This window comes from Manis javanica, chromosome 2 (genome assembly GCF_040802235.1).
Source record: "Manis javanica isolate MJ-LG chromosome 2, MJ_LKY, whole genome shotgun sequence".
NCBI lineage: Eukaryota > Metazoa > Chordata > Mammalia > Pholidota > Manidae > Manis > Manis javanica.
The window spans coordinates 73,417,920-73,440,123 of NC_133157.1; the positions used below are offsets into that span (position 1 = coordinate 73,417,920).

Below are 22,204 nucleotides of genomic sequence, written 5' to 3' on the forward strand. Positions count from 1 at the left end.
GAAGCCCATTAGAGGCAAGGAAAAACGGGGCAGTTGGAGGCTGCATAAAGAGGAGTCAGGTGTTGTAGAACAGATCATGTAACTAAATCTGTCTTTAATATCTGTTTTAAAAGTCAGCCATTAATTAATATGGAAAGTGATTAAGTGATGGTCATCAGGCCCATCACAGGTATCTTTAAAATATTTAAGTAGCACTTCATTAAATGGGGAAATGTGGAGCATCTGTTATCACCAATGGTATCTCTCTTTGTCTAACAGGATGTTCTCTCAGATTGTGCCAGGGAGAAATAGCTAAGACAGCTGGGCACTTAAGGAAGGTAGTACTTTATTGATTGCACTGAAGCTGTTACAATTATTTTTTTAAAAAAAGAATTAAGTAGCATCCTCATTACTATACAGACAAAAAAGGGCATGATAGATATGAATTTCTCCAGGGGACAGTTAGTTTTTGAGAACTTAATATATTCAAATTACTAGTTAATGAATTGAGGTTAAAAAATAAAAATAAAAAAGGTCTTTGAAGATTGTTAAAAATAAAAAAGGTCTTTGAAGATTGTATGTTATCAAATGCTACTTGAGTTGATGGTATAGCACATGACTAAGTAAGTGGAAGAATTTTTCCTCTCTGGACGTTCAAACTGGCAGAGGCAACAGATGACCAATACAAAAACAATTGAACAGGCCCATCTGCTTTTCTCTGTGAGGCTGAGGGAAGTGGCTAATAGCACTCTAAGAAGACGGAAAGGCTGCTTGAATCTTGGAGGAATTATAAAGAACAGAAAGACAAGAACACCAAGCATAGGTAACTATGCTCTCAAATTTCAAAAGAAGGGAGAAGATGGATTTTGCAACATTTGAAAAGAATACCTCTGTTATGAATGTTTGTGCCCCCCACAATTCACTGACTTAAACCCTTTCCCTTCACCCAATGTGATGGTGTTAGGATGTGGGGCCTCTGGGAAGTAATTGGGATTAGATGAGGGCATGAAGGTACAGTCCTCATGTAGGAGTTTAGTGCTTTATAAAAGGACCCCAGAGAGCTCTCTCTTTCTCTCCCTTTCTGCCCGGTGAGGATACAATGAGAAGCTGGCGGTCTGTGACCTGGAAGAGGACTCTTCCCAGAACCAGACCATTGCTGGCACCCTGATTTCAGATTTCTGGGCTCTGAAACTATGAGAAATGAATTCCTCTTGTTTATAAGCAACTCAGTCTGTGGTAATTTGTTACAGCAGCCTGAACCAAGTCACTCTGAAACTAAATCTAATACATCTCCCTTGGAAAAGAAAGCAGCAACCACCAGAAATAACCAGTTTCACTAGAAGTAAATTATGTGGCCAAACTTGACTTTCTTTCCCATTCATTCCATCATGCACACTTACGGGGTGCTTACGATGTGGCAAGTGCTGTTCTGAGCACTAGGGGCACAGTCATGAGCAAGACAAACCAACCTTCAGCTTCCCTGGAGGGTAAATTCTCATGCAGAGACAGCACCATCAAATAAACAGAAGATGGTTTTAGATAGAAAAAACAAGTGGTAGGAAGAAAATAAAGCAGGGCAGCAGGACAGAGCAGGGTTCTCATCCCGGCACTACTGACCCTCAGGGCTGGCTAATCCTGAGCTGTGGAGGGCTCTGTTGTGCACTGTAGGATATGTAGCCATATCCGTGGCTTCTCCCCATCAGATGACAGTAGTATCTGCTCTAGTTGTGACAATCAGAAATGTCTCCAAATGTTTCTTTGGTGGCAGGGTGAAAAATCATCCCTGGTTGAGAACCACTGGGCTAGAGTCACTGCAATACCTACCACTGTAGATGAACAGTTCCCAAAGGTCTCTCTGGGGAGCTATGAATGAGGAGAACAAGCCAGCTATGTTGAAAGAGTTCTAGACAGAGAGCTGGTGGAGAAAGTGGTCTCAGTGTTCATAAATGTAAACAGCAACACCAAGGGCATTATAGGCTACAGTAACGAATTAGGATTTTATTCCAAAAATAGATAAGAAGACATTGGAGGGTTTTAAGAAGGTGGGCAGTGAAAGGATGATATTTACATTTGAAAGGCTCACTCAAGCCAGTGAGTGGAGATGACGGTAGAGCCAGGTTGGTAGGATGGAGACGGAAGTCTGATTGAAGGACCAGGGCAGGGCTGCCATGGAAGGCTGGGCAGACACGTGTGTGCTCGACTGCTGGCTTACAGATGACACACTGGGGTTCAGGTAGGTAGGTATACTCACCTGGATCATTAGAGTAAAATTGAGAAGGAGGCCACCTCCAATATAGTTGGATTAAAGAGTCAGGTGTGACAAACAATTCCACGATCCAATTTCTGTCTTGAACACCAATTGGAAGTTAGCAGCAGGGAAATGTGAGTATCGTGGGACTCAATGAACTAGTTCAATTATGTGGGTAGAAATAAACAGTGACTGGTGCTCAGTGGCAAGAGCAGGGATCTCTGAGATAAACAGAAAGAACATAATACATACTAACAAAAAGAAAGCCAGTACAGCAATATTAATATCAGGAAAGAAAATAGATGAAAACAATTTAATAAAGTAGAAAAAAGGAAAAAATCAACAAAACCAAATACAGTTATTAGAAAAGACTAATAAAATGATCCCATTTCTAGAATAACTGAACAAGGATAAAAGAGAGAAGATACAAATAAATAACATTAGGAACAAAAGAATGATAAAACTACAGCTATAGCAGAGATTGAAAAATAAGAATATGTGAACAACTTCAAAATTTTTGAAAACTTTGACAAAATGGACAATTTTCTAGAAAAATATTAAATAGCAAAGTTGATTCAGGAAGAATTTGAAAACCTGAGTAGACCAGTAATCATCAAGAAATCAAATGTCTAGTAAAAAATTTACCCCCAGAAATAAGCAAAAGACACAGTTCTATAAATATGAATTAATCTTAAGTGACACGCCCACCCCAGATTATACAAGTTATTACAAAGGTTAGGAAAAAAAATAGGGAAAGCTCCCTAGTTTGCTTCACAGTGTCAATATAACTTTGATTCCCAAACTAGACAAGAGCTATATGATAAAGGAACATCACAGGCCAGTGTCATTTATGAAAATCTAAATGATTTGATATGGTGGAAGGAAACTAGATAGTCCACTAAAGTTTCTAAGATTCACTCATCTAAAGGACTCTGCTATCCCCCTTCAATTAACATTTGACTTAAGTTACAACTGGAGTATTAATGCTGTTTAAAGTAGTGGGGTATAAAGAAGTATACGCTGTAATCACACCTTGAGTGGCTTCCATCCAGGTAGGTTAATAAAAAAGTCTCTAATAAATATAAGATGAGGTTGAATGTGAGGAAGATCACAAAAGAGGTACAAGTGTCGGGAGACTCAGAAGAGGAAGGGATTTCTTCTGTTTGAAAAGATGGCAGAATGTTTAAGGAAGAAAGAGGCATTTGGTCTGGGTTTTAAGTGCCAAGTAGAATTTCAATATGTAGAAGATAGGATGGGAAGCCAGTCGTGAAGAGAAGTGCTGAGATCAGAGCGAAGCAGCAAGGAACCCGAGGAAGTTTCTTCCAGGGAACCGTGAACAGTTCTAAAGAGGACACACACATTCATTCATACTTCCACTTCAAGAGAAAGTTGATATATATAACCTATTGGTTTATAAATCCACCACTATCACATGACTTAAAAACAGCCAGGAAAGAAAAAGGGTGGCAGAATCACACATGGAGTTAGGACTTGGACTGATATAATAACATACTTAATCTAAAATTCTATATCATTTGATACCAGTGAGTGATGAATTTGTATTGAATATAAGTTTCCAAGGAACCAACTCAAAAGGATAAATATGACCAATTATATCAATATTACTAATTAAAGAAAGTCATATTCCTTAGCTTGTAGTCATGATGGAGATTACAAGACTATACTTTCAGGGATCATTTCTATAGTTCATTACTAGTCATGATGGAGATTGGATTGGACTGGATCACAAGAGTACAGGTATTCTGATTATAAAACTATGGTCTCAATCATATCCTTGGCATAGGGATGAGTTTCACTGGGTTGACCAGAAGTTTTCCATCAAGGTAAAGTCAGTGGTGCACAATGAGAATAATAAAGGATAAAGAAATTCTATAGTATCCTTGGCAATGTGGTACATGTATGTAGTTCTTGGCTGGGTTGGGCTTAATCCAGCGCAGATTGTGGAAAATTTACAGGAACATATGCATTACACATTTTTCACTTGATCCTCTATAAATTCTGATTCTGAGTTGATCAACATTTTGAGATAGTTCATGTGAATTACATATTTTACTCCCTGGCCATTACCTACAACAAAACTCTCTTACATAAACAATGAAAAGAAGCCACATCCTTAACCAACAGTTGAAATGGAGGGAAGGTGTCATTCTCATTTCCTCCATTGGCACAGCTTGGATTTCTACAAAGCATGCCCCAAACAGTGACTTTGTGCAGCCTCTGTTTTGAAAAAAACTCTCAAATAGCTCTTGAAAACAGACTGTCCAAAGCTCTGGGGGACAGTGAACCAATCTTAGCACATTTTTCAGGACCTTTGATGCCATCAACGACTTTCCAATTAAGCCTGCTGTGCTGAGTAACTCGTTTGCCTCTTCAGAAGGGCTTTGCTTCTCTCACATCCCTCTGGCCTCTGTCCACTTCAGTTGGACTCACACACCACAGACAGGAGCAGCCCACTGACCTGGCAGTGACCATCAAGAATTAGCTATGGTGGAAAATACACATTCAGGTGTGAAAAGAGCATGCAGGTCACAAGACAGTGTGAATAGTCAGAAGCAAGTTCTGACTCTGTCTCAAAATACCTCATTGGGAACTTTGGCCCTTAAACTTGATGTACCTTTCAAGGGGATGATGGGAGAATAGGAACAAAAACATCAACCCATAGAAGTAGTTAAAAAACATGATTGTTTTGTCTTCTGGGTCTTACTGACAAGCAATGGTCTAGAAGGGGGAAGACTTAAGTTCAAGTCCCAGCTTTAGCACTATCTTGTTTCTGGATGATATTAAACAGATGTCACTTACTGAGCCAGTTTGCTTGTCTGTGAAATAGGGATGATAGAACTTTCCCTGTGTTTCTAAGATGGCAATCGGTGGACCAAAGAAAAGAATGTATTTGTCTAGCCATAAGCACTCATTGGAAGTTTGCTCTGGGTAGGGCTGGCCAGAAGTGCAGAGTGGCAGGGGTCAGGGTAGGGGAGACACCAAAATTTAATTTGATTTTTTAGAAAAGGAGACGAAGGCCTGAATTAAAGTGCAGATTTAAAGGACTTTTAAGGATACTTAATTATCACCACAAAGTCACCAAACATAACCCACCAAATATAATTATAAGAATAAATGAACAGAGAGTCTGTGCCAAGTTTGGTCTTCCAGGTTTGATTGAGAGCAAAGCCAAAAAACAGAGATTAAACAAGGGAAAGCTGTAGTTCATAGAGTATCAGCTTACCTCAGAAAAAGGGCAAATGTCTGCAGCTGGGATACAGCCCATCCAAACAGCAAGACCCAGAGAGGGGGTGGTATGTGCTCAAAGAGCCTGATTCTTCTCCCAGTGCCCAAACATATCATTACCCAACACGGAGAGAACGACTCGATAGATTTCTACCTGCTTTTCATTTCCAACATTCCCATGGGTGTAACTCCAATATACTAACTCCTCAACCATAAATCATATAGACAGAAAAAGCCTCATTTCAGAAGGTCTCATGAAAGCATAAGATCTATCAGCATCACTCACAAGGAGTAAGACAAACTGTCTTTTACACAGTTTGTTGGAGAGAGAAAGGCCAAAAATTGCACAAAGGTCATGTGGAATATGAGCTATATTGTGTTCGAAGGACATTTTTATTTTAGGGTGCACCAAATAGCTCACCACACAGAGCTAGCAGACAAGATACAGTTCCACAAATATAGGGATCAGTTTACTTCTAAACACTGTTTGGAAAGTGCATGTGACAACAGCTCCCCCCTTTCTCCTCCCCTCTGCCCACAACTCCCTCCCCACCCACTGTTGCATGATCTACAAAGTCTGGACAAGTATTGTCAGTTTTCTTCATCCTCTTGGGAATTATTTCCTTGCATCACCCTCCACAGATATTTCCTTGACCCACTTCCATAGAAAGCCAGTATGTTGGTCTATCAATTGCCCCATTTTTATATAATTCAGGTGGTGAGTTTGCAAATGTTAATGATTTCACACTGGCTTGTAGCTCAGGCTTTTGAATATAATCTATGATGATTAATGTTATGTGCCAACTTGGGTAGGCTATGGTGCCCAATTATTTGGCCAAAAAACCAGTGTAGATGTTGCTCTGAAGGTTTCTTAAGATGTGATTAACACTGAAATCAGCAGCCTTTGTGTAAGGCAAATTATTCTCCAGAATGTGGATGAGTCTCATCCAATCAGTCAAAGGCTTAAGGGCAAAATCTGAAGTTTCCCAAAAAAGAAGGAATTCTCAAGTCTGCAGTTCAGAGACTTGGCCAAAGTTTGCTGTCTCACAGAGTTTGGACTCAAGACTGAAACAACTCTCGTCTGAGTTTCGTGCCTGCTGGCCTGTCCTACGGATTTCAGACTTGCCCATCCCTGAAATTGGGTGACCCAATTCCAATTCCTTAAAACATTTTCTTTCTCCTGTATCTCTCTGTTTCTCACTCTCAATAGCAATATATTCTAATACTTTTACAGGCTCTGTTTCTCTGGAGAACTCTGACTAGTACGTAATCAAATTCCCCTTCACGTGACATCCTTGCAACCACGCCTTCTCTGAAATAAATATACACATGATTCTTCACTGTAAGAACATTTCATGTGCTTCAGATCACTCTGCAGTTGTTCTCCGTGACCACCTGGGAAAGATAAGACATACCCATCACTGTCTTGGGAACTGGTGTGTGATCCTGAGCTGGCACCTCTGCAGCTGCAGAATGACCAAGGTGCTGGCAGAAGTTTCTGCTGATCCTGGGGAGCCAGAACACAGAGCTGACGATCACAAGGGAGTTCGTGTCCCAGCACTTACGCCAAGTTTTGTTAGCTAAAGTCAGCAGATGGAGTATGAGGAAGAAAGGCATCTTTCTACTGCTTCCTTACATTTTGAAAACACAGCTTTCCGCTCTCAAAACAGGGTGGGAGCTAAGAGGAGGCATGGCTAGGGGAGGGGAGGGCAAGAAGCCGATTTGTAGCTGGTACCTCACACCGCATATACTATCAACCTACTTTTATTTGTGAACACAAGGTTTAACATTTTTTTCTTTTCAGAGGAGTCTTGATTTGGGGTATTCTGTCCTATGATTAGAGTATGTGTCAGAAAATGTTGCCAGTTTTCAGTTGGGAAAATAAGGCTCTCTTCACACACTGCTTCTGTGATGACCCTCTTATCTCCGTGATTTCCTTTATTTTATGCTTCCCATTCCCAGGTATCTTGGCTGACTTCCCACCCTCTTCTTTGCCTGCCCAGATTATGACCTGCCTTTAATGCCCATCTCAAATTTACTTCTCAGGACCACAGTTTTAATGGGCCTTAGCCACTTTTGCCTTCACAAGCTCCTTCCTTTGCTTAAAAAAAAAAAAAATCTAAAAATTACATTTGCATTGGTAGAAAGAAGTATAATCTACCCAGGAGTGTAATTATTGTTTCTTTTTTCTTTTAAAAGAAATCCAAAACTTCTCAGGGGCCCCTTAAAGTGTTGTGGGCCCTGGGCACAATCTCCTCGCCCTGCTGGATGATTATCTGTGTCTTGTTCCTCCTGCATAAAAATGCCCTACACAGATGCCTCTCATCTTGACTTGCTGGCTTTTACATTTCCTCTGGACACAGAGATGTGAATTCAAATCCCAGCTTCATCACTTTCTAAGTATAAACCTGAGCAAGTGATTCAGCCTGTCTGAACACTAGCTTCCTCCCGTGTGATTCTCCCCTCAGGCAGTGGCCATGGTAAGGGGAGGTCCTGTAGGACAGAGCACAGTACCTGGTCCATGGCAGATGCTTGCCAATTGATAGCTACTTATATTTAAACTGACACTGGACATTAACTTTCTTGGTTTAAATATTCCACTACTGTCTACCTTTTCACTTATGTTGAACTCCCTTACTAAGCTATACACTCCCAGAGGGCTGGGTGTGTAAGTTTTAGACCAGTGCTGCTCAAACTTTAGCGTGCTTCGGAATCACCTGGAGGAGGTGTTGAACCGCAGATGGCTGGTAATCTGCATTTTTAACAAGTACCCAGGTGATGCTGAGTTGCTGTTTTTAGGACCCCACTTAGGAATCACTATTTTAGGGAATTCTGCACTCTCCCAAAATCTGGAACAGAGGGAAGCTTTCAAGCACCTTTGGTAAAAATTATTTTTGCAAAAGGTAATACAGATGCCAGCAGGAAATCTGCTCCTTCTCGCAATTGTGAGAAGACTTTTCATTACTAAAGGGGCTGAGCAGGAAAGGATGAGGAAAGAAATTGAAAGAAAAGGGGCTGGTGGCACAACGGAACACTCCTCATCTGTTGGATTCCAAGGGCATGTGCGAAATGCAGACAAGAAGCCAAACAATAGCTCAGCCAACTGCAGGCTTCCTGCGTGCTTAGCTCAATCTATAACAATGCCAGCAGGGCTGCTGGGGTCCATCTGCTATTCCCTTTCTGGTAAGAGATCTGGAGTCTCTTTGGAAGGAAATAGCTTGACAGGACAAAAGAAAGATTAGGCCAACTGAAAATGTCTGGCTTTAGGAAGCTGCACTTGAATGTGGTATAACTTTTAACTCTTGATGGCACTTCACAAACCCGCATTGCACCCTGCTATTCTATTTCCCTTGTTCCTTTCATGGAGAAATTTAACTGGTGAATGCCAAAGCCCTTCTGGACACATTCTATTTACACACATATTAAGTTCACGGGCTTTAATACCGTAGGAAGGCTTGAGCTTCTCCAGCCCAACCCACTAATTTTACGGATGAGGAAACGTAAGCCTAGGGTTAGTCCTAAAATGCATAACCAGTCATGCTAGAGCCAGGCTGGAATCCAGATTCCTTGACTTGCACACAGTAAGCACATGGTGTGTATAGATAGACCTTTATACTCCCAAAATGAGTAGGAAAAAGACATCTTTTCTCCACTGCACTTTAAGGAGGAAATATGATCTTCCCTTTCACTTGTTATTTTTCACAATTTGCCCTTTTGTGCCTGGAAGCAGGAGGGCTTTAGAAGGGCAGATGCAGAGAAATGAACAGCCCCACACAGTTTCCACAGGGCCTGGAAGCCTGAAGGCAGGATAGACATCCTGTTCCCAGCTCCATGTCCATTTGCTACCCAGAAACTTGGCCCAGAACATATTCCCAAAAACCCTATGGTAACGAATGAATGAATGAATAAATGAAAATGAATGAAGGATGTGATGGTAGCTTGCCAGTTTTTCAGCCAACTAGGGAATGTTTCACACAAAGATTTCAAGCTTGCTGTGGAGTCTCCTTATTCCCACTAGTAAATTAGGTGCTTGAGTAAACCAGAATGACTTTCTCTGTATGATAGGCAATGTGCTAGCTGGAAAGGTACAGATTTGGAGGTGGAAAACTTTGAACCCAGAATGTTCACTCTGATTACTTAATTCTAAGCAAGTTATAGAACCTTCCTGAAACTCAAGATCCCTCCACCCACCAGTATGTGTAAAATAAAGATAATGATACCTACCGCCTCAGGGTTGTTGTAAGCATTCAGTGAGTCAGTGTGTGCAAACTGCCTTGCACTATGAATAAAGGTCAGTGCCCTTCCCTCTGACTCTAACTGCTTGTTTTAGAGTAATATAGGTATTGAGTAGGTGGAGTAATTTTAAGTATCAGAAGAGTAAGTAAAATTAGACTGGATGGAAATCAAAGGAGCTTATTTAACTGAAAATATACACAAATCATTACCATTATGGTTATCCAGCAGCTGCTTTTACTGACAGTGTTCTTTGCAATAAATATAAGCAAAACTTCTGTCATCTATGTATTCTTTACATTCCATAATCCCTTACCATTTTCCCAGTTTCTAATAAAGTGGTATTCAGGAGAAAAATAAATCTAGCTTTTTGCTTACCCATTTGGTCTTGGTTTCCCTGTTCTGGACTCAAGAAACTCTGTCTCCTCTTCAATTTCCATTTCAGGGATTATGTTTTTCTGAGAAGGCTGTGGTGAAAGCATTTCCCATTCATTGTCATGGGTGATGGGCTGCAACATAACAGCATCTGGGCCAGCCCTGCCTCTGCTCTTGCTCTTCTGTGATTGGTTGCTCAGACCAGAGGCTTCCTCTAGAGCTACAGATTCTAGAGGTTTCATTTCTCCCGAAACCTGCATTTGGGGACCTTTGCCAAAGCCAGCATCAGTGGCTGGCTCCACAGCGTTGCCGAGCCACCCAGGCCCTGAGTCCCTAGCTTCTGCTGATGGATCACAGACTTCACTCTGGCCCAAGACCATCCAAGTCTGGTGTTGCCTAGGACTTCCGAGGGATGATCTCTTAGCATCTTTGCAAGACATTCTCTCTGCAGAATGATCTTTTCTTTCATTTAAAGAGGCAGGCTGGCACGTGTCTGGAAAGCTTGCTAACTGAGTTCCTGGCAGCCCTGTTTCTTCAGAACCTACGTGAAACTCTTCTAATTCAGATTTGTTTTTTCTTGCTTCACATGCCTCTGGCTTAGGGGTTGCATTTTCTTCATGGTTTACAAGTATGTAATCTATGTGTAGGGTGTGATGATCTTCATTCTTTTCTGTGAATCTTTCTTCCCCAAATTCTGGTTCTATCTGCTCAGGCTCTTTAATAGAAATTATTTTTTCTTCTTCCGACTCTAATATTCCCTCGTCGCTGGCACCTAAAAGTGGAAGATGAAGGTAAGAAGAGGAGAATAAGCTTTAATTAACACATTATGTGATTCGTGATCCTTGCAAATGATCCATCTAAAGAGAGATAATTTAAGAAATATTTTAATTTTGTAGAGCTGTTGGATTTTCTCATGCACTCTCAAGGATAGGTATTATACAAGCAGTAGATATTACTGCTGTAACACAGGACTTGGTTAGTAACTGCATGCTTTGCAAATGTAGTTAGTTGCTCTTTATCCACACTGGTAGGAAGAGTGCATTTTACACATGTGTTAAGTGCCTGAAAGCAGCAGCTTCTTGGGAAACGGGTGGAGGAATGAGGTGTTTCTTACCATTTAGTGGTCCGATGTCTCCACCTGCTGGTGAATCCAAATGACCTGTTTCTACTTCCCAGTCAATGTTTGAAGGAGACAGTTCGATATTGGAGTCAGTTTCTCTCGGCAAAACCATTGGTTCAGGGTCTTCGTGAATATGCAGCACAACCAGCTGGTCTCCAGGCTGTCTGTTCTTGGTCTCAGCATGGTTTTTCTTGCTTCTTCTGTCAGGAAGGGCAGAAAGCAAGATCTCTCCTGTTTCACTTCCCAAAGACTCATCCTCTGGAGCGCCACCGTCCTCTGTTGTTTTGACACCAAGAGTAGGTTCCGTGAGACAGGACAAATCAAAGGGAGGTGTGTAAGGTGCCAGCGATTGCTTCAGGGCATCTTCTTCCCACGGAGGGTCGCCACCATAGTGAAAGTGTTCAGGCTCTCTCATTAAATCGTCATCCATATTTTGGCCCATGACGTCATATTCAAAATCACCCCATGAGGCTTCAGATGAACAGATATCTTGCTTTCCTGCATCTCCATCAACTGGAGTTTCGGGATTGCCTTCTGATAATGTCAGTTTGCTCATGTCATCTATTGTTCCTGTGGATGTGTTGAGACCTGAGGCATCACTGAAACTGTGGTCAAAGGCAGCTTCGCTTACATCCAGACAAGTGTCTGAGGCAAACAACATGTGAGGAAGTGCACTGGGACTCTCAGCAGCAAAAGGTGGCTCATGGTCCAACATGGCCCCTGCATCTGTCTGACTTTCGGGGGACAAGCCCTCCGATATCCAGGAGCTGTTGCCATTCACAGTTGGCTTTTGGTGAGTTATAAAAATACTGGTTCCCATGTCTTCAGCCATGGAGACTGTTCTGTCAACAGGTTCCAAAGATGGCGCTACATCTGGGTTGGATCCTTTTTCTGATGCTTGTAAACCTGTAGTGTTTTCAGCATTTATTTCAGAAGGTTCAGGAGAACCTTTGTGAGAGGCAGGCTGAGATGAGTCATTTTTGTTTGCCTGATCACTGACTGGAGGCAGCGGAGTTGCGTTTTCAGAACATAGTTCTGAATTGTATGAGACCAATTCCTGCCGAGGTTCCTGACTGGGTTCTTCATCCATCTTTGGCTTGGTGAGATATAACTCCCTGGCTTCCCCTTCAGGTCCTGTCTCAGCCCCAATGTGCTGCTCGGTCTCTAGCTTTGCTTCGTAATCATGGCATATATCAGGGCTGTTGGAAGCCTGAGAACTGCTGTCATGGTCACAGTGAGTCAGTATATCAGGATTCTCACCATCTGCTTTCAAACTGAAGGGCTGCTTAGCATCCATCCACAAGTCAGGTGAAGCTGAGGCCAGTTGCCCACTCTCTTGGAAGTTGCCATGTAAAATATCTGGCACAAACTCGCCTTGGGGGCCCTCACTAGGGAGAGATTTCTTTAGCAACTGGGTGGAAGAACTGACAGCATGGAATTCTTCTGAGGCAATGCTTGAATTTGTCATTTCCCTGGGGTATGATTTTTCTTCTTTCCACCAATTTGTTTCTTCACACTCAATAGTTGAAACATTAGATATAACACATCCATTGTCATCTGTGTGAGTAAATGTTGGGTCTGGCTGATTCCAGATAGACAGCACTGTATTCTGACACTGCTCTTGGGTAGGTGTTTCAGAAGTGAGTTCATCACCAGCAGAAGACAAGAAGGTTTGTTCTCTGGAATCCTTCTCTTTAAGTTGGCCCAATATCACGAGTTGGCTAAGCTGATCAGCTTCTGGGTCAGGCTGCCTTGGTTGAATGTTCCAAAGTTGCTCGTGGGAGTTCTCCCCCATACCATCCAGAAAGAGTGACTGCTGTTTATCACCGAAAGGATCAGTGCAGTGCATTTCCATGGGTTCAGTGTCGTCCTGAATGGGTACTCCCCAGGGACCCACATTCTGGTATTCTGAAGAATTCGTCTCTAACACACCACTTGAGTTAGATGATTGCCCTTCAAATGTACTTTCAATTGGTTGCCCTTCCTTTAGAGAGGCATTCCACCACTCGGTACTCTCAGCTGAGAAGCCAAGCATTTCCAATTTAGAATAATCTTCATTGTTTGGTTCAGTTTTGGGAGATACTTGCCATATGATGTCTCCTGTCTCCCCTGTTTCCGGAGAAGATCTCGTCTCCTTGTCCACTGCTGTAATTTGTATTTCAGTCTCCTTAAGTGCTGAGAAATTCCAGTGATTAGGGCTGCTTTGTTGATTGTCACAGAGTAGGTTTGACTTATTTTCATTCTCTGCTGGTTCTGAACTGCCTACAAAGGCAGAAAATGCCTCAGACTTGGGATCAGCTGTGACCAAGAACTTATTAGATTCAGCCAATGAATCCCAAACTCGGGGTTCATGCTGAGCAACTTGGGAAGTGACCAAAAGGATCTCTTTCTCCACTGACTCGCCATCATCTGCACTATCTTCATCAGAACCTGAGCTTGCTGAAATGAACTTGGCACCCTCTGGCTGCACAGTTTCTGGAATGTCATGTTCATTTATCTCCTGATGGCTAACCACTAGATTGCCTTCCTGATATGCACCTGAGTGTTCAGAATATTTGCCTGTTTCAGGGCTGGATAAAGAGGAAAGGGAATCTCCATCTGCTGAGTCATTCCAAATCTCTAAAAATTTAGGAACCTTGTGATCTAAGCTCTTTTCCAGTCTGTCCATTCTGTTTTTCTCCAGGCCCTTCATTTCCGTAATTACTTCTAGTTGGCCATCAGCAGTAATTAGTTCAGATTCTTGGTGCTTCTGTTCATTCCAACCACCTTGATTCTCCTTCTGATGCCCAGTATTGGGTCCATGGTCCCAGGAAAGTAATGCAGCTGAAGAATCATTTAGGTCAGGACTTGATGCACTTGAATGTGAATACTCACTTGAAGTACTCTCTTTGTCATGATTTCCTGAACTGGCCCTCGGGGGGCTATTGTCAGTACTTCTAACTTCCAGGTTCTTAGTTCTCTCAGAACCTGTACAGCTGACCTGCAGACCACTGTCTCCAGGGCCATCCCAAACTTCAAGGCTTTGGGGGCATTCATGAAGTGGTTCTTGGTTCACTCTGTCTGGCTCTGGAATGCTACCTTTTTCAGTTTTCTCAACATCTATTTCAGGTAAAGATACTGTTTTTGTTAACTGCAGCCCACCTGAAATCTCAATAGTTTCATCTGAATTTCTGTGACTCATGAGGGTCTTTTCAAAGGTCTCTTTTGCCTGCAGGTGACTTGCAGAAACCTCTGTTTGTACATCACAGAGGTCTGGATTGTAAGACCCCTTGTCATATTCTAAAACCTTCTGGGGTTCCTCAGTGTGAGGACTGGAAGTGATTGAAAAAGAGCTGATTTTGCCTGGCTCATCACAGATTTCTTGATGTTCAGATGCAACTGGGGAAGAGCATTCCTGACTTTTTCCAGAAATTCCCGAGGCTCTATCCATCTCTTCCTCTTCACTGAGGTGCTCCTGATCAGCAGCTCTGTGGGCTTCCCTCTCACTGTCACTCTGTCCATAGCTAGGATCGTTCCACGGATCTGAGCATGCCAGCTGGCCTGGATTCTCAAGCCTGGCCACCAAGGACATTGTATCACCTGGCAGGGCTCCTCTGCATGTGTCCTGATTGTCAGGATCAAGTGCTCCCGACTCTCTGTCTTCAGAAGCTTCCAGCACATCTGGGATGTGAATGTTCTTACTTTTTTCTGCTGAGCTGAGAGTTTCAGGAGGCGATTTGCTTTGTTCTGAATCTGTAACGTATGCTGAGCTTGGTAACATCAATGAGGACATGTTGTTATCTCTCATGACGGAATCCCAAATATTATTTGCAATTAGCTGTCCACTCTTCTCATTCAGTATGTGATAGTCATTGGGAGCAGTGTCCTTGCTGGGCTCAGAGGAGGCTGGGAGGTCCCAGTCGCCCTGATTTACTTCCTGGTACTCCATGCCCCATGGTTCTAGCTGTCTCACTGAGAATCGGGTTTCGGGTTCGGCACCTTCAGCCATGTATCCTTGTGCTGGCCCTTCCCCAGGGATCGCCACACCTGCACTGCAGTCATCCCAGTCTAAATCATTATCCATGTCCGAGATGGTGGCAGTGGACTGAGTGTCCTCTAGAATCACTCTGTTCCACAAGTCAAGATTGTCAGGGGCCACCTGCCGGGAGTTGGTGCTGCTGTGCAAGAGTGTGAGCTGGCGGTTTGTTTCATTGTACAGCTGCATCATGCTGGGGTCGTCATAACTGGACTGGCTGCTCTCCCCAAGGTCATCCTCCGTGGACATGTTCCCAGTCTCCGCGGGCTCCGTCTTGCATAAATCTTGATCTGGGCTGTGAGTGGCATTTATTTCACAGCTAGTATCTACATGAGGTGAAGCCCACATTTCCAGGTTCCCAGGACCCGAGCTAATTCGATTCCTGGGTGACTGCTGCGGTGATTGAGGAGGCATTTCAGTTTCCCCTGTGACAGAGTTAGCGTCTTTTGATTCAAAACCTTCCTCTTTAGCAAGTGGCTTGTTTTCCGTTTCTTTTTCATCTCCAGCAAATGTTGGTGAAGTATAAGAGTCAGAAGTGGAGTAGTTGGTGTCTAGGGGAGAAGGCACTGAATCCTCCCCCAGGTTGGATGCACTGTAGTCAGAGCATTTATACGATAAGAAGGAATCTTCCCAAGGTGCTAAGATGTCTGATCCTCCTTTCTTGATACTCTCCTCAAAAAGGTCCCAGGAATCTACTTTTTCATACACCTTCCCCCTACTTCTTAGATCCACTAAACCCTGATGATCTTCCTTTGCTGGTGTAGGACTAGTCCATGCTTGACCCAGATCGGACCTGGGATTTCCAGAGATGAGGAGTGTGTCCCTGGAGTCACGCATGTTCTTGCCCCAGATTTCTGGAGCGCCTTCATTGTTTGCCTCGCTTGGCAAATTGTCTTCTGAAGGAAAAGAAAACCCACCTCTTGCTATGGCCCACTCACTCACGTCCCTCAGTGAAGGTGTCTCACTGCTCGTTGGGTGCACATTCCAGGTATTTTTCAAAGCTTCGGCATCATCTTCTTTGCCAAATGCACTCCAGGCTGGGAATGCCACTGCAGCAGCTGGGTCGCCAGCGTCTGGGGGGTTTCCCCATGGCTCAGGCATGGCTGTGGGGGAGCGATCAGAACGCCACAAAGCGGAGAAGTCTTCTATCAGGTGGTTTGTTCCCTGAGGAGAAGCATTCGGCAAATGTGATTTCTCAGCTGGTAGATTCTGAAACTGCAGATTTTCCTCCTTTTGGTCTTCACTGTTATTGCTGTCCAGCTCAGGCTGACCAAATTCAGGCTCCCAGGGATCTGACTTGGGGAATTCAAGATTCTTTGGTTGAAATATAGAATCTGAGGCTCTCCTGTCAACTGTGCTTGGCTTATGGTCTTTCCACGATTCAGGGCTCTGGAAGACAGATTCCTGTTCGCTAGAACTCCACACATCTGCAATATTTTTCGAGTCAATTTCCAAACCACCCCACCAGCTGCTGCACCGCACACGGAGCTGAGGAGGCCCTGCATGACCCACGTCAACTGCTTTTTGAGTTAGAGCTTCTGGATAGAGTAGAGGTGGCTCTTCAGTGGATGGTGAGCTTTCTACAAAGCTATTCATAGGTGTTGGTGGGACCCTCTTTCCGATATTTTTCAGCCTTTCCGGTGAAGGAGATTCATCGCTCCCAAAACCTGTGAGGCTCAGATTTCTTTCAGAGTTATCCCTGGGACTCTCTTGTCTCTGGACAAATTCCTCATCAAATTCCACAAGGTTATCTTTGCCAGCCCCTGACAAAAGTGAACTGGATGAATAATTAGACACGTCCATCTCTATCTCGTCAAGTCCTTTAGGCTCTGTGGGGAGCTGTCCTTCGGATGAATCGCTGTTGGGAAAGAAGTCATCTGCTGGGGAGTAGTCAGCCGAATGGAAGGAAGGCTGGGACTGCCCAGAAGCCATGGGAGCTGGGTCAAAGTTGAAGAGGTCAAAGTGTTCACCACGCTCTCCAGACCATGCGTGCTCCTCAGCTACTGCCCCCTCGGGGATGGGACTATAGGAGTCCACCCCTGGGAGGAGGCTGTGGTGAGGCCCAGCCCCTTCTCCCACTGGACTGTCATCACTGAGGAAAACTGAACTCTCCTTGGATGAACGGCTGCTCCGAATGGTGGCCAGCCCGCTATCTGGGCTAACAAGGTCTATGCTGACATCCACCTGGGCCTGGTTAGAGTCACTGAGCTCTGGAGGGTTTTCTATGAAATTCACAGAACTGGGCTGTGGCTCTACATCAGAACCATACAATTCCATAATTCCAGAAGATCCCTGGGAGAGTGGGGCGCTGCCGGCCACGGCCTCTGTAGAGGATGTCCGGCTGCTGGAGACCATCTCTGGACACCTCCTACTGATTACTTCCTTGACAAGACGAACCACCTGGTCACACGTCACCAACAGGTTCTTCTGTTGGTACACCAGGATCTCATCACAGCCGCATTCGAAGGGCTCCAGCTCCAGGCAAGGGTTGTGGCACTCTTCCAATTCACAGCAAATCTGTCAGGGAGGCACAGAGGTCTGTGTGAGCACTCAGACACTCTCGGCAATTTCTCTTTTTAAATTTTTCTTAATATAAAATTAATCGGTGTTCATCTGTCTACAAACTCACAAAACTGAAAGCTGTATAATGTAAAACATGTAAAGTCCCATTTAATGTACCACAACTCATTCTCCAGTTCTGTCAAATTAGCTTTTCTTTTAACTCAAAATCCAGCTTCTCAATGTTGCCAGCTCCTTCAAGTTACAGGTAAAGAGATGGATGCCCCCTAAATCTTTTCCTCATTGTAACATAACACCAATAGGAGTGAAACTCAAGTTTACAAAAAGCAGAGGAAATTCTGGTTGCTGACAAGAATGAGGGGGAAAATGCTGGATTTAAAAGCGACTAGGGCAGGAGAAAGGCTTTTGTTTAGTAGCAGGCAGCTGGGACCTGCTTTAACTCTGAAAGGACATAAGGCAAAGGACAAGGGGGGAAAGGGAAGCAGCTACCAGGGATGGGCTGTGCAATTGCACTCAGGCTCCAACCATCCCCTTCTCACCCTTAGAGGCACTGATATGGAGCCCAGCACAGACAAGGCTGACTTGGGAAGCCAAGCCAAAGTATGACAGTCAATGTGGGGCCAGAACTGGGCTGCAGCTCAATGGTTTTTAGGAAACACTGGAAATATTTTGTACACTGGGCCTTCGAATGGCCTTTGAATGGCCTCATATAGATAGAATTTTAATAATAATTCACATTCATTGAGTGCTTCCATATGGCAGGCACAGTTCTGAAGGTTTTACATTACCTCTTTTAATCCTTAAAATAATTCTACAAGGTAGGGATTCTTTATCCCCATTTTGCCAATGAGGAAACGGAGACATGGGAAGGTTAAGTAGCTTGATCAAAACAATGCAGTTAACGGGTGGTGGGGTCACATGTGAACTCAGGCAGGAGAGCTGCAGAGGCTGAGTCTTAACCAACCGTGACCACACGGCAGAAGGGGATTTCTCTAGAGTGGTTTCCGCCTTGTGTTGCTCTAGATTCTGAGGTGCTGTCTCTTGGGTGACAGGTGGGGAGGGTTGGTGGAGAGAGGAGAGGTGGTGGAGAGAGGAGAGGTGATGCAAAATGCACAGATGAGTGGGGGTCAAAAGAGGGCACAGAATGAATCTGCAGTGAGGGAGGGGCTCCTTGATATTCAGCCCCGAGCATGCACAGAGAGGCCTGACAGTGCCTGTAGTCATGTGTCAAGATGGATCTCTTAGGGGATAGAAGGTGAGGACGTGGAAAAGCCTCTGGCCACCAGCGGATAGACAAGGTGTCCAATTCACTGGTGAGGAAAGATCAGTGCTGACGCTGTTCTATGTCTGTGTCATCCATATTTTAATGAATCCCGTATGTTGTCATATTAATGATTAAGTGTGCTTGGTCTGGTACATCCAGTGCCCTTCTCCTTTTAATTTGTCTACTTATATCCAGAGCCTTGCATTAAAAGACTCAGCTATCAACTGAGAGGATCTGACCAAATACTCAGTCAGAATTTTAGTACCTGGAGACTAACTTTGATTAAGGCATCAGATCACCAGTTTCTACACACTGGGCACCAAACAGGTATTCAGACAGGGACTAAACTTTGTTAGTGATTACCAGGGAGTGGTCTTCAGAGAAAACAGTACCCCAAGGAGGACTTGCCCTCCTCTGGGTGATGAAGGTGGTCTTTCTCTCCATGGATTCAACCCAGGAAAGACTGGTGATGGGTCCCACACAGGAGAAAGGGAGTCAAAAGACACAAACTTCTGGTTATAAAATAAGTAAGTCTTGGGGCTATGATGTACAGCATGATGACTATAGTTAATGATATTGTACTCATATTTGAAAGTTGCTAAGAGAGTAGATCTTCAAAGTCCTCATCACAAGAAAAAAAAATCCTCTAATTACAGAGAGTGTGGGATGCTACCTGGACTTACCATGGTGATCATTTTGAAATACATACAAATATCAAATCATTATGTTGGATACTTGAAATTAATATAGCATTATATGTCAATTATACCACAATTAGAAAAAGAGGACCAATATTTATCTTACTGCCTATTTATTTAGGTGAGTTTAGCACATAGCATCAAAACTAACAACTAAAGATCTGAATGAAAGCACTAAAAACTAAAATAAACAAATAACCCAAAGTACAAAATACCCCTAATATTTCTTAAAACTCAAACTCCAGGACCTTATCTTTTGGCCAATTTCTTTAAGCCACTGATCTGTGCCTATCTTCTACTGTGTGTCTAGAGAGCCAGCAGATTAGCCAGCAGTGACATTTTCCCAGGGGTCAGGGACATTCTCACCTGGCTGCACAGCTCAAGGTTCTCAGAGTACACAGCGATCTGTCGTCTCGGCTGTTCCTCCTCTGATAGGTAGCTGGCACAGAGGATGAGGGCATCAAAACCGAACTTGTCTGTAAATGCTTTCAAATCACTGGTGATATTTCTGTGAAACACACAGTTCTGAAACAACAGGCAATTTGATGTTAGTGTCAAACTGCCTAGCTTTGGAGGGTTATGCCAAAAATTTGTCCAGTCTTAGGAAGTATTATGACAGATATTTATTATTATGTGCAAGTGAAGTAAGCACACACATTTGTACACTTCCATGCTAGGGCTTAAAAATATTGTTTTCCTAAATCAAGAAAGGAAGGAGACTTCCTTTGCCATTATTATTAAGAATAGTTTAGACAAGGAGGAAAAAATATCTTAATGATTTTTCCTAAAATATTTATTCAAATACTGACTTTGCTAAACAAACTTTTCTTCCTATTATTCATAAGATGTATAGATTATCTGCTGACTATTGTTACAACTTATGACTAGGAAAATAGGAGGAAGTTATTTTTCTTCTCTATAATTTTTTTCTAATTATGGTTAACTCCAAGTCTAATTCCTAAGGGTGAATCTAGCCAAGGCCATTGAATGCTTTCTAGCCCAGTAAGGGCTGTGTTGTCAGATCTGCTTGCTCCAGTGGTAGCTCAGGAGGAATGAGTAATTGTGGAAGAGGGCCCTATGGCTACAGTGTACCCTGACCTGGGGCTCTCATCATCCACAGAAATAAGCTGGCCTTTTCGAGTTTTACTGACTGCAAAGAGAACGGCTCTGTTGGCGTGTTGTCTGTCTTCCTTAAGGGAATATAGTGAAGACCATATGTTAGCCCCTAGCTTAGTGGCATATAGTATGTCCTCAGCTAACCACTATGAAGAGCTAAACAGGGCCATGCATATGGGTACAGATATTTTCCATGACCAGATTAATATTTATAGGTGGCAGCTTTTTGAAGCTTATGGATTTGATATTTGTGGATTAGATTATTTACCAGCCATACTGGAGATACCCTTACCACCTGTCCTCTGTAATTCTGCCAAGTGGCATCTCAAGGGCTGTGAGGCCCCTGCGAAGCCACATGAAACCCTTGGTAGGTGTGTGGGCGCAGCCCGTTGCCAGCTTCCACACCGTAAGGAGCTGTTGTTGTCCACTCATGTGGCAGCCACCCTCATGAGGCACCTCACTTTTTGGTTGTGAAGAATTGCACATGGGAATTCACAAAGGTCTCAGGGCATACTGCTGATGAATACCAAGGACCTTTGCACTGATTTGGTAGTGAAATTTATGATCGTCCATTCCCAAAAGCATACTGTTGGCTTTCATGCTTTTTATTTATTATCCAAATGTCATAATAACAATCTTTAAATAGATACTTAAAAAAAAATTAATTCACCCACAATAGAAGCAGATATTTAGAATGAATTTTTTTAAAAACATTGGACTTCATCACATATGCAATATTCATTCAATGGACAAAATTATTTCAAATTGTCATTGGTGTTATCACGGACCTCAGTGTTGAGCTCTTTGCCATTATGAATCATAAAAGAAGATACAGTCCTAAAGGAAAACAAGAATGAACAGACCTACCTACATCCTATTTCCAGTGGCTAAAGGCTTTGGCCAAGAAGCCCTACAATTTTCCTTTCAAAATATTTTTTTCATTATGTACATAACTACCCCCCCCTCCAACTACATTTATAAATCCTTGAAAGAAGGTGCAACATTTCTAAGAGATTTTTCATATCTAATAACAATGATTATGACACAAGACAGGCAGGTTTTACTGTTGTCTGAGCACAAGATTAAGCATTATTTAAAGCCATGCTTGTGGAGCATTTGCTATTCAACAATGCTGGCTGGGCTGCAATCTGTTTGGGTTCTTCAATGTTGAAAGGATGGCTCTAGGATCTTGCTGGACTCAAGTTCAGGGGCATTGGCAACACTAGGCAGAGCCACAGGCCATGCCCCAGACCCATTGAGGAAGGACCTGTTTCCCACATATCCTGGCTGATTGGAATGCACATTGAAATCCGAAAAGCAATGCCGTAGGGAGGCCTTTGTGCACCGATGTATTTTCCTACAAACCAATCCTTTGGGTTCTCTCAATGTG

At 43.2% G+C, this 22,204-nt stretch overlaps 1 protein-coding gene across 12 annotated transcripts in view; it reads right to left on the minus strand.

The window, feature by feature from the left end:
* Window positions 1–22,204, minus strand: part of PRUNE2 (prune homolog 2 with BCH domain) — a 233,586-nt gene that overhangs the window by 57,375 nt on the left and 154,007 nt on the right. For 10 of the 12 annotated variants that reach the window (XM_073228676.1, XM_073228680.1, XM_073228677.1 and 7 more), the window contains exons 7-9: window positions 20,065–20,223; window positions 11,196–17,733; window positions 10,085–10,853 (exon numbers count right to left, since the gene is read on the minus strand). In XM_073228676.1, the coding sequence (XP_073084777.1) occupies window positions 10,085–10,853; window positions 11,196–17,733; window positions 20,065–20,223 (7,466 nt within the window). Of the gene's footprint in view, window positions 1–6,888; window positions 6,981–10,084; window positions 10,854–11,195; window positions 17,734–20,064; window positions 20,224–22,204 lie in introns of those variants that run through there. The other 2 variants (XR_012127762.1, XM_073228682.1) reach the window with 2 other exon arrangements.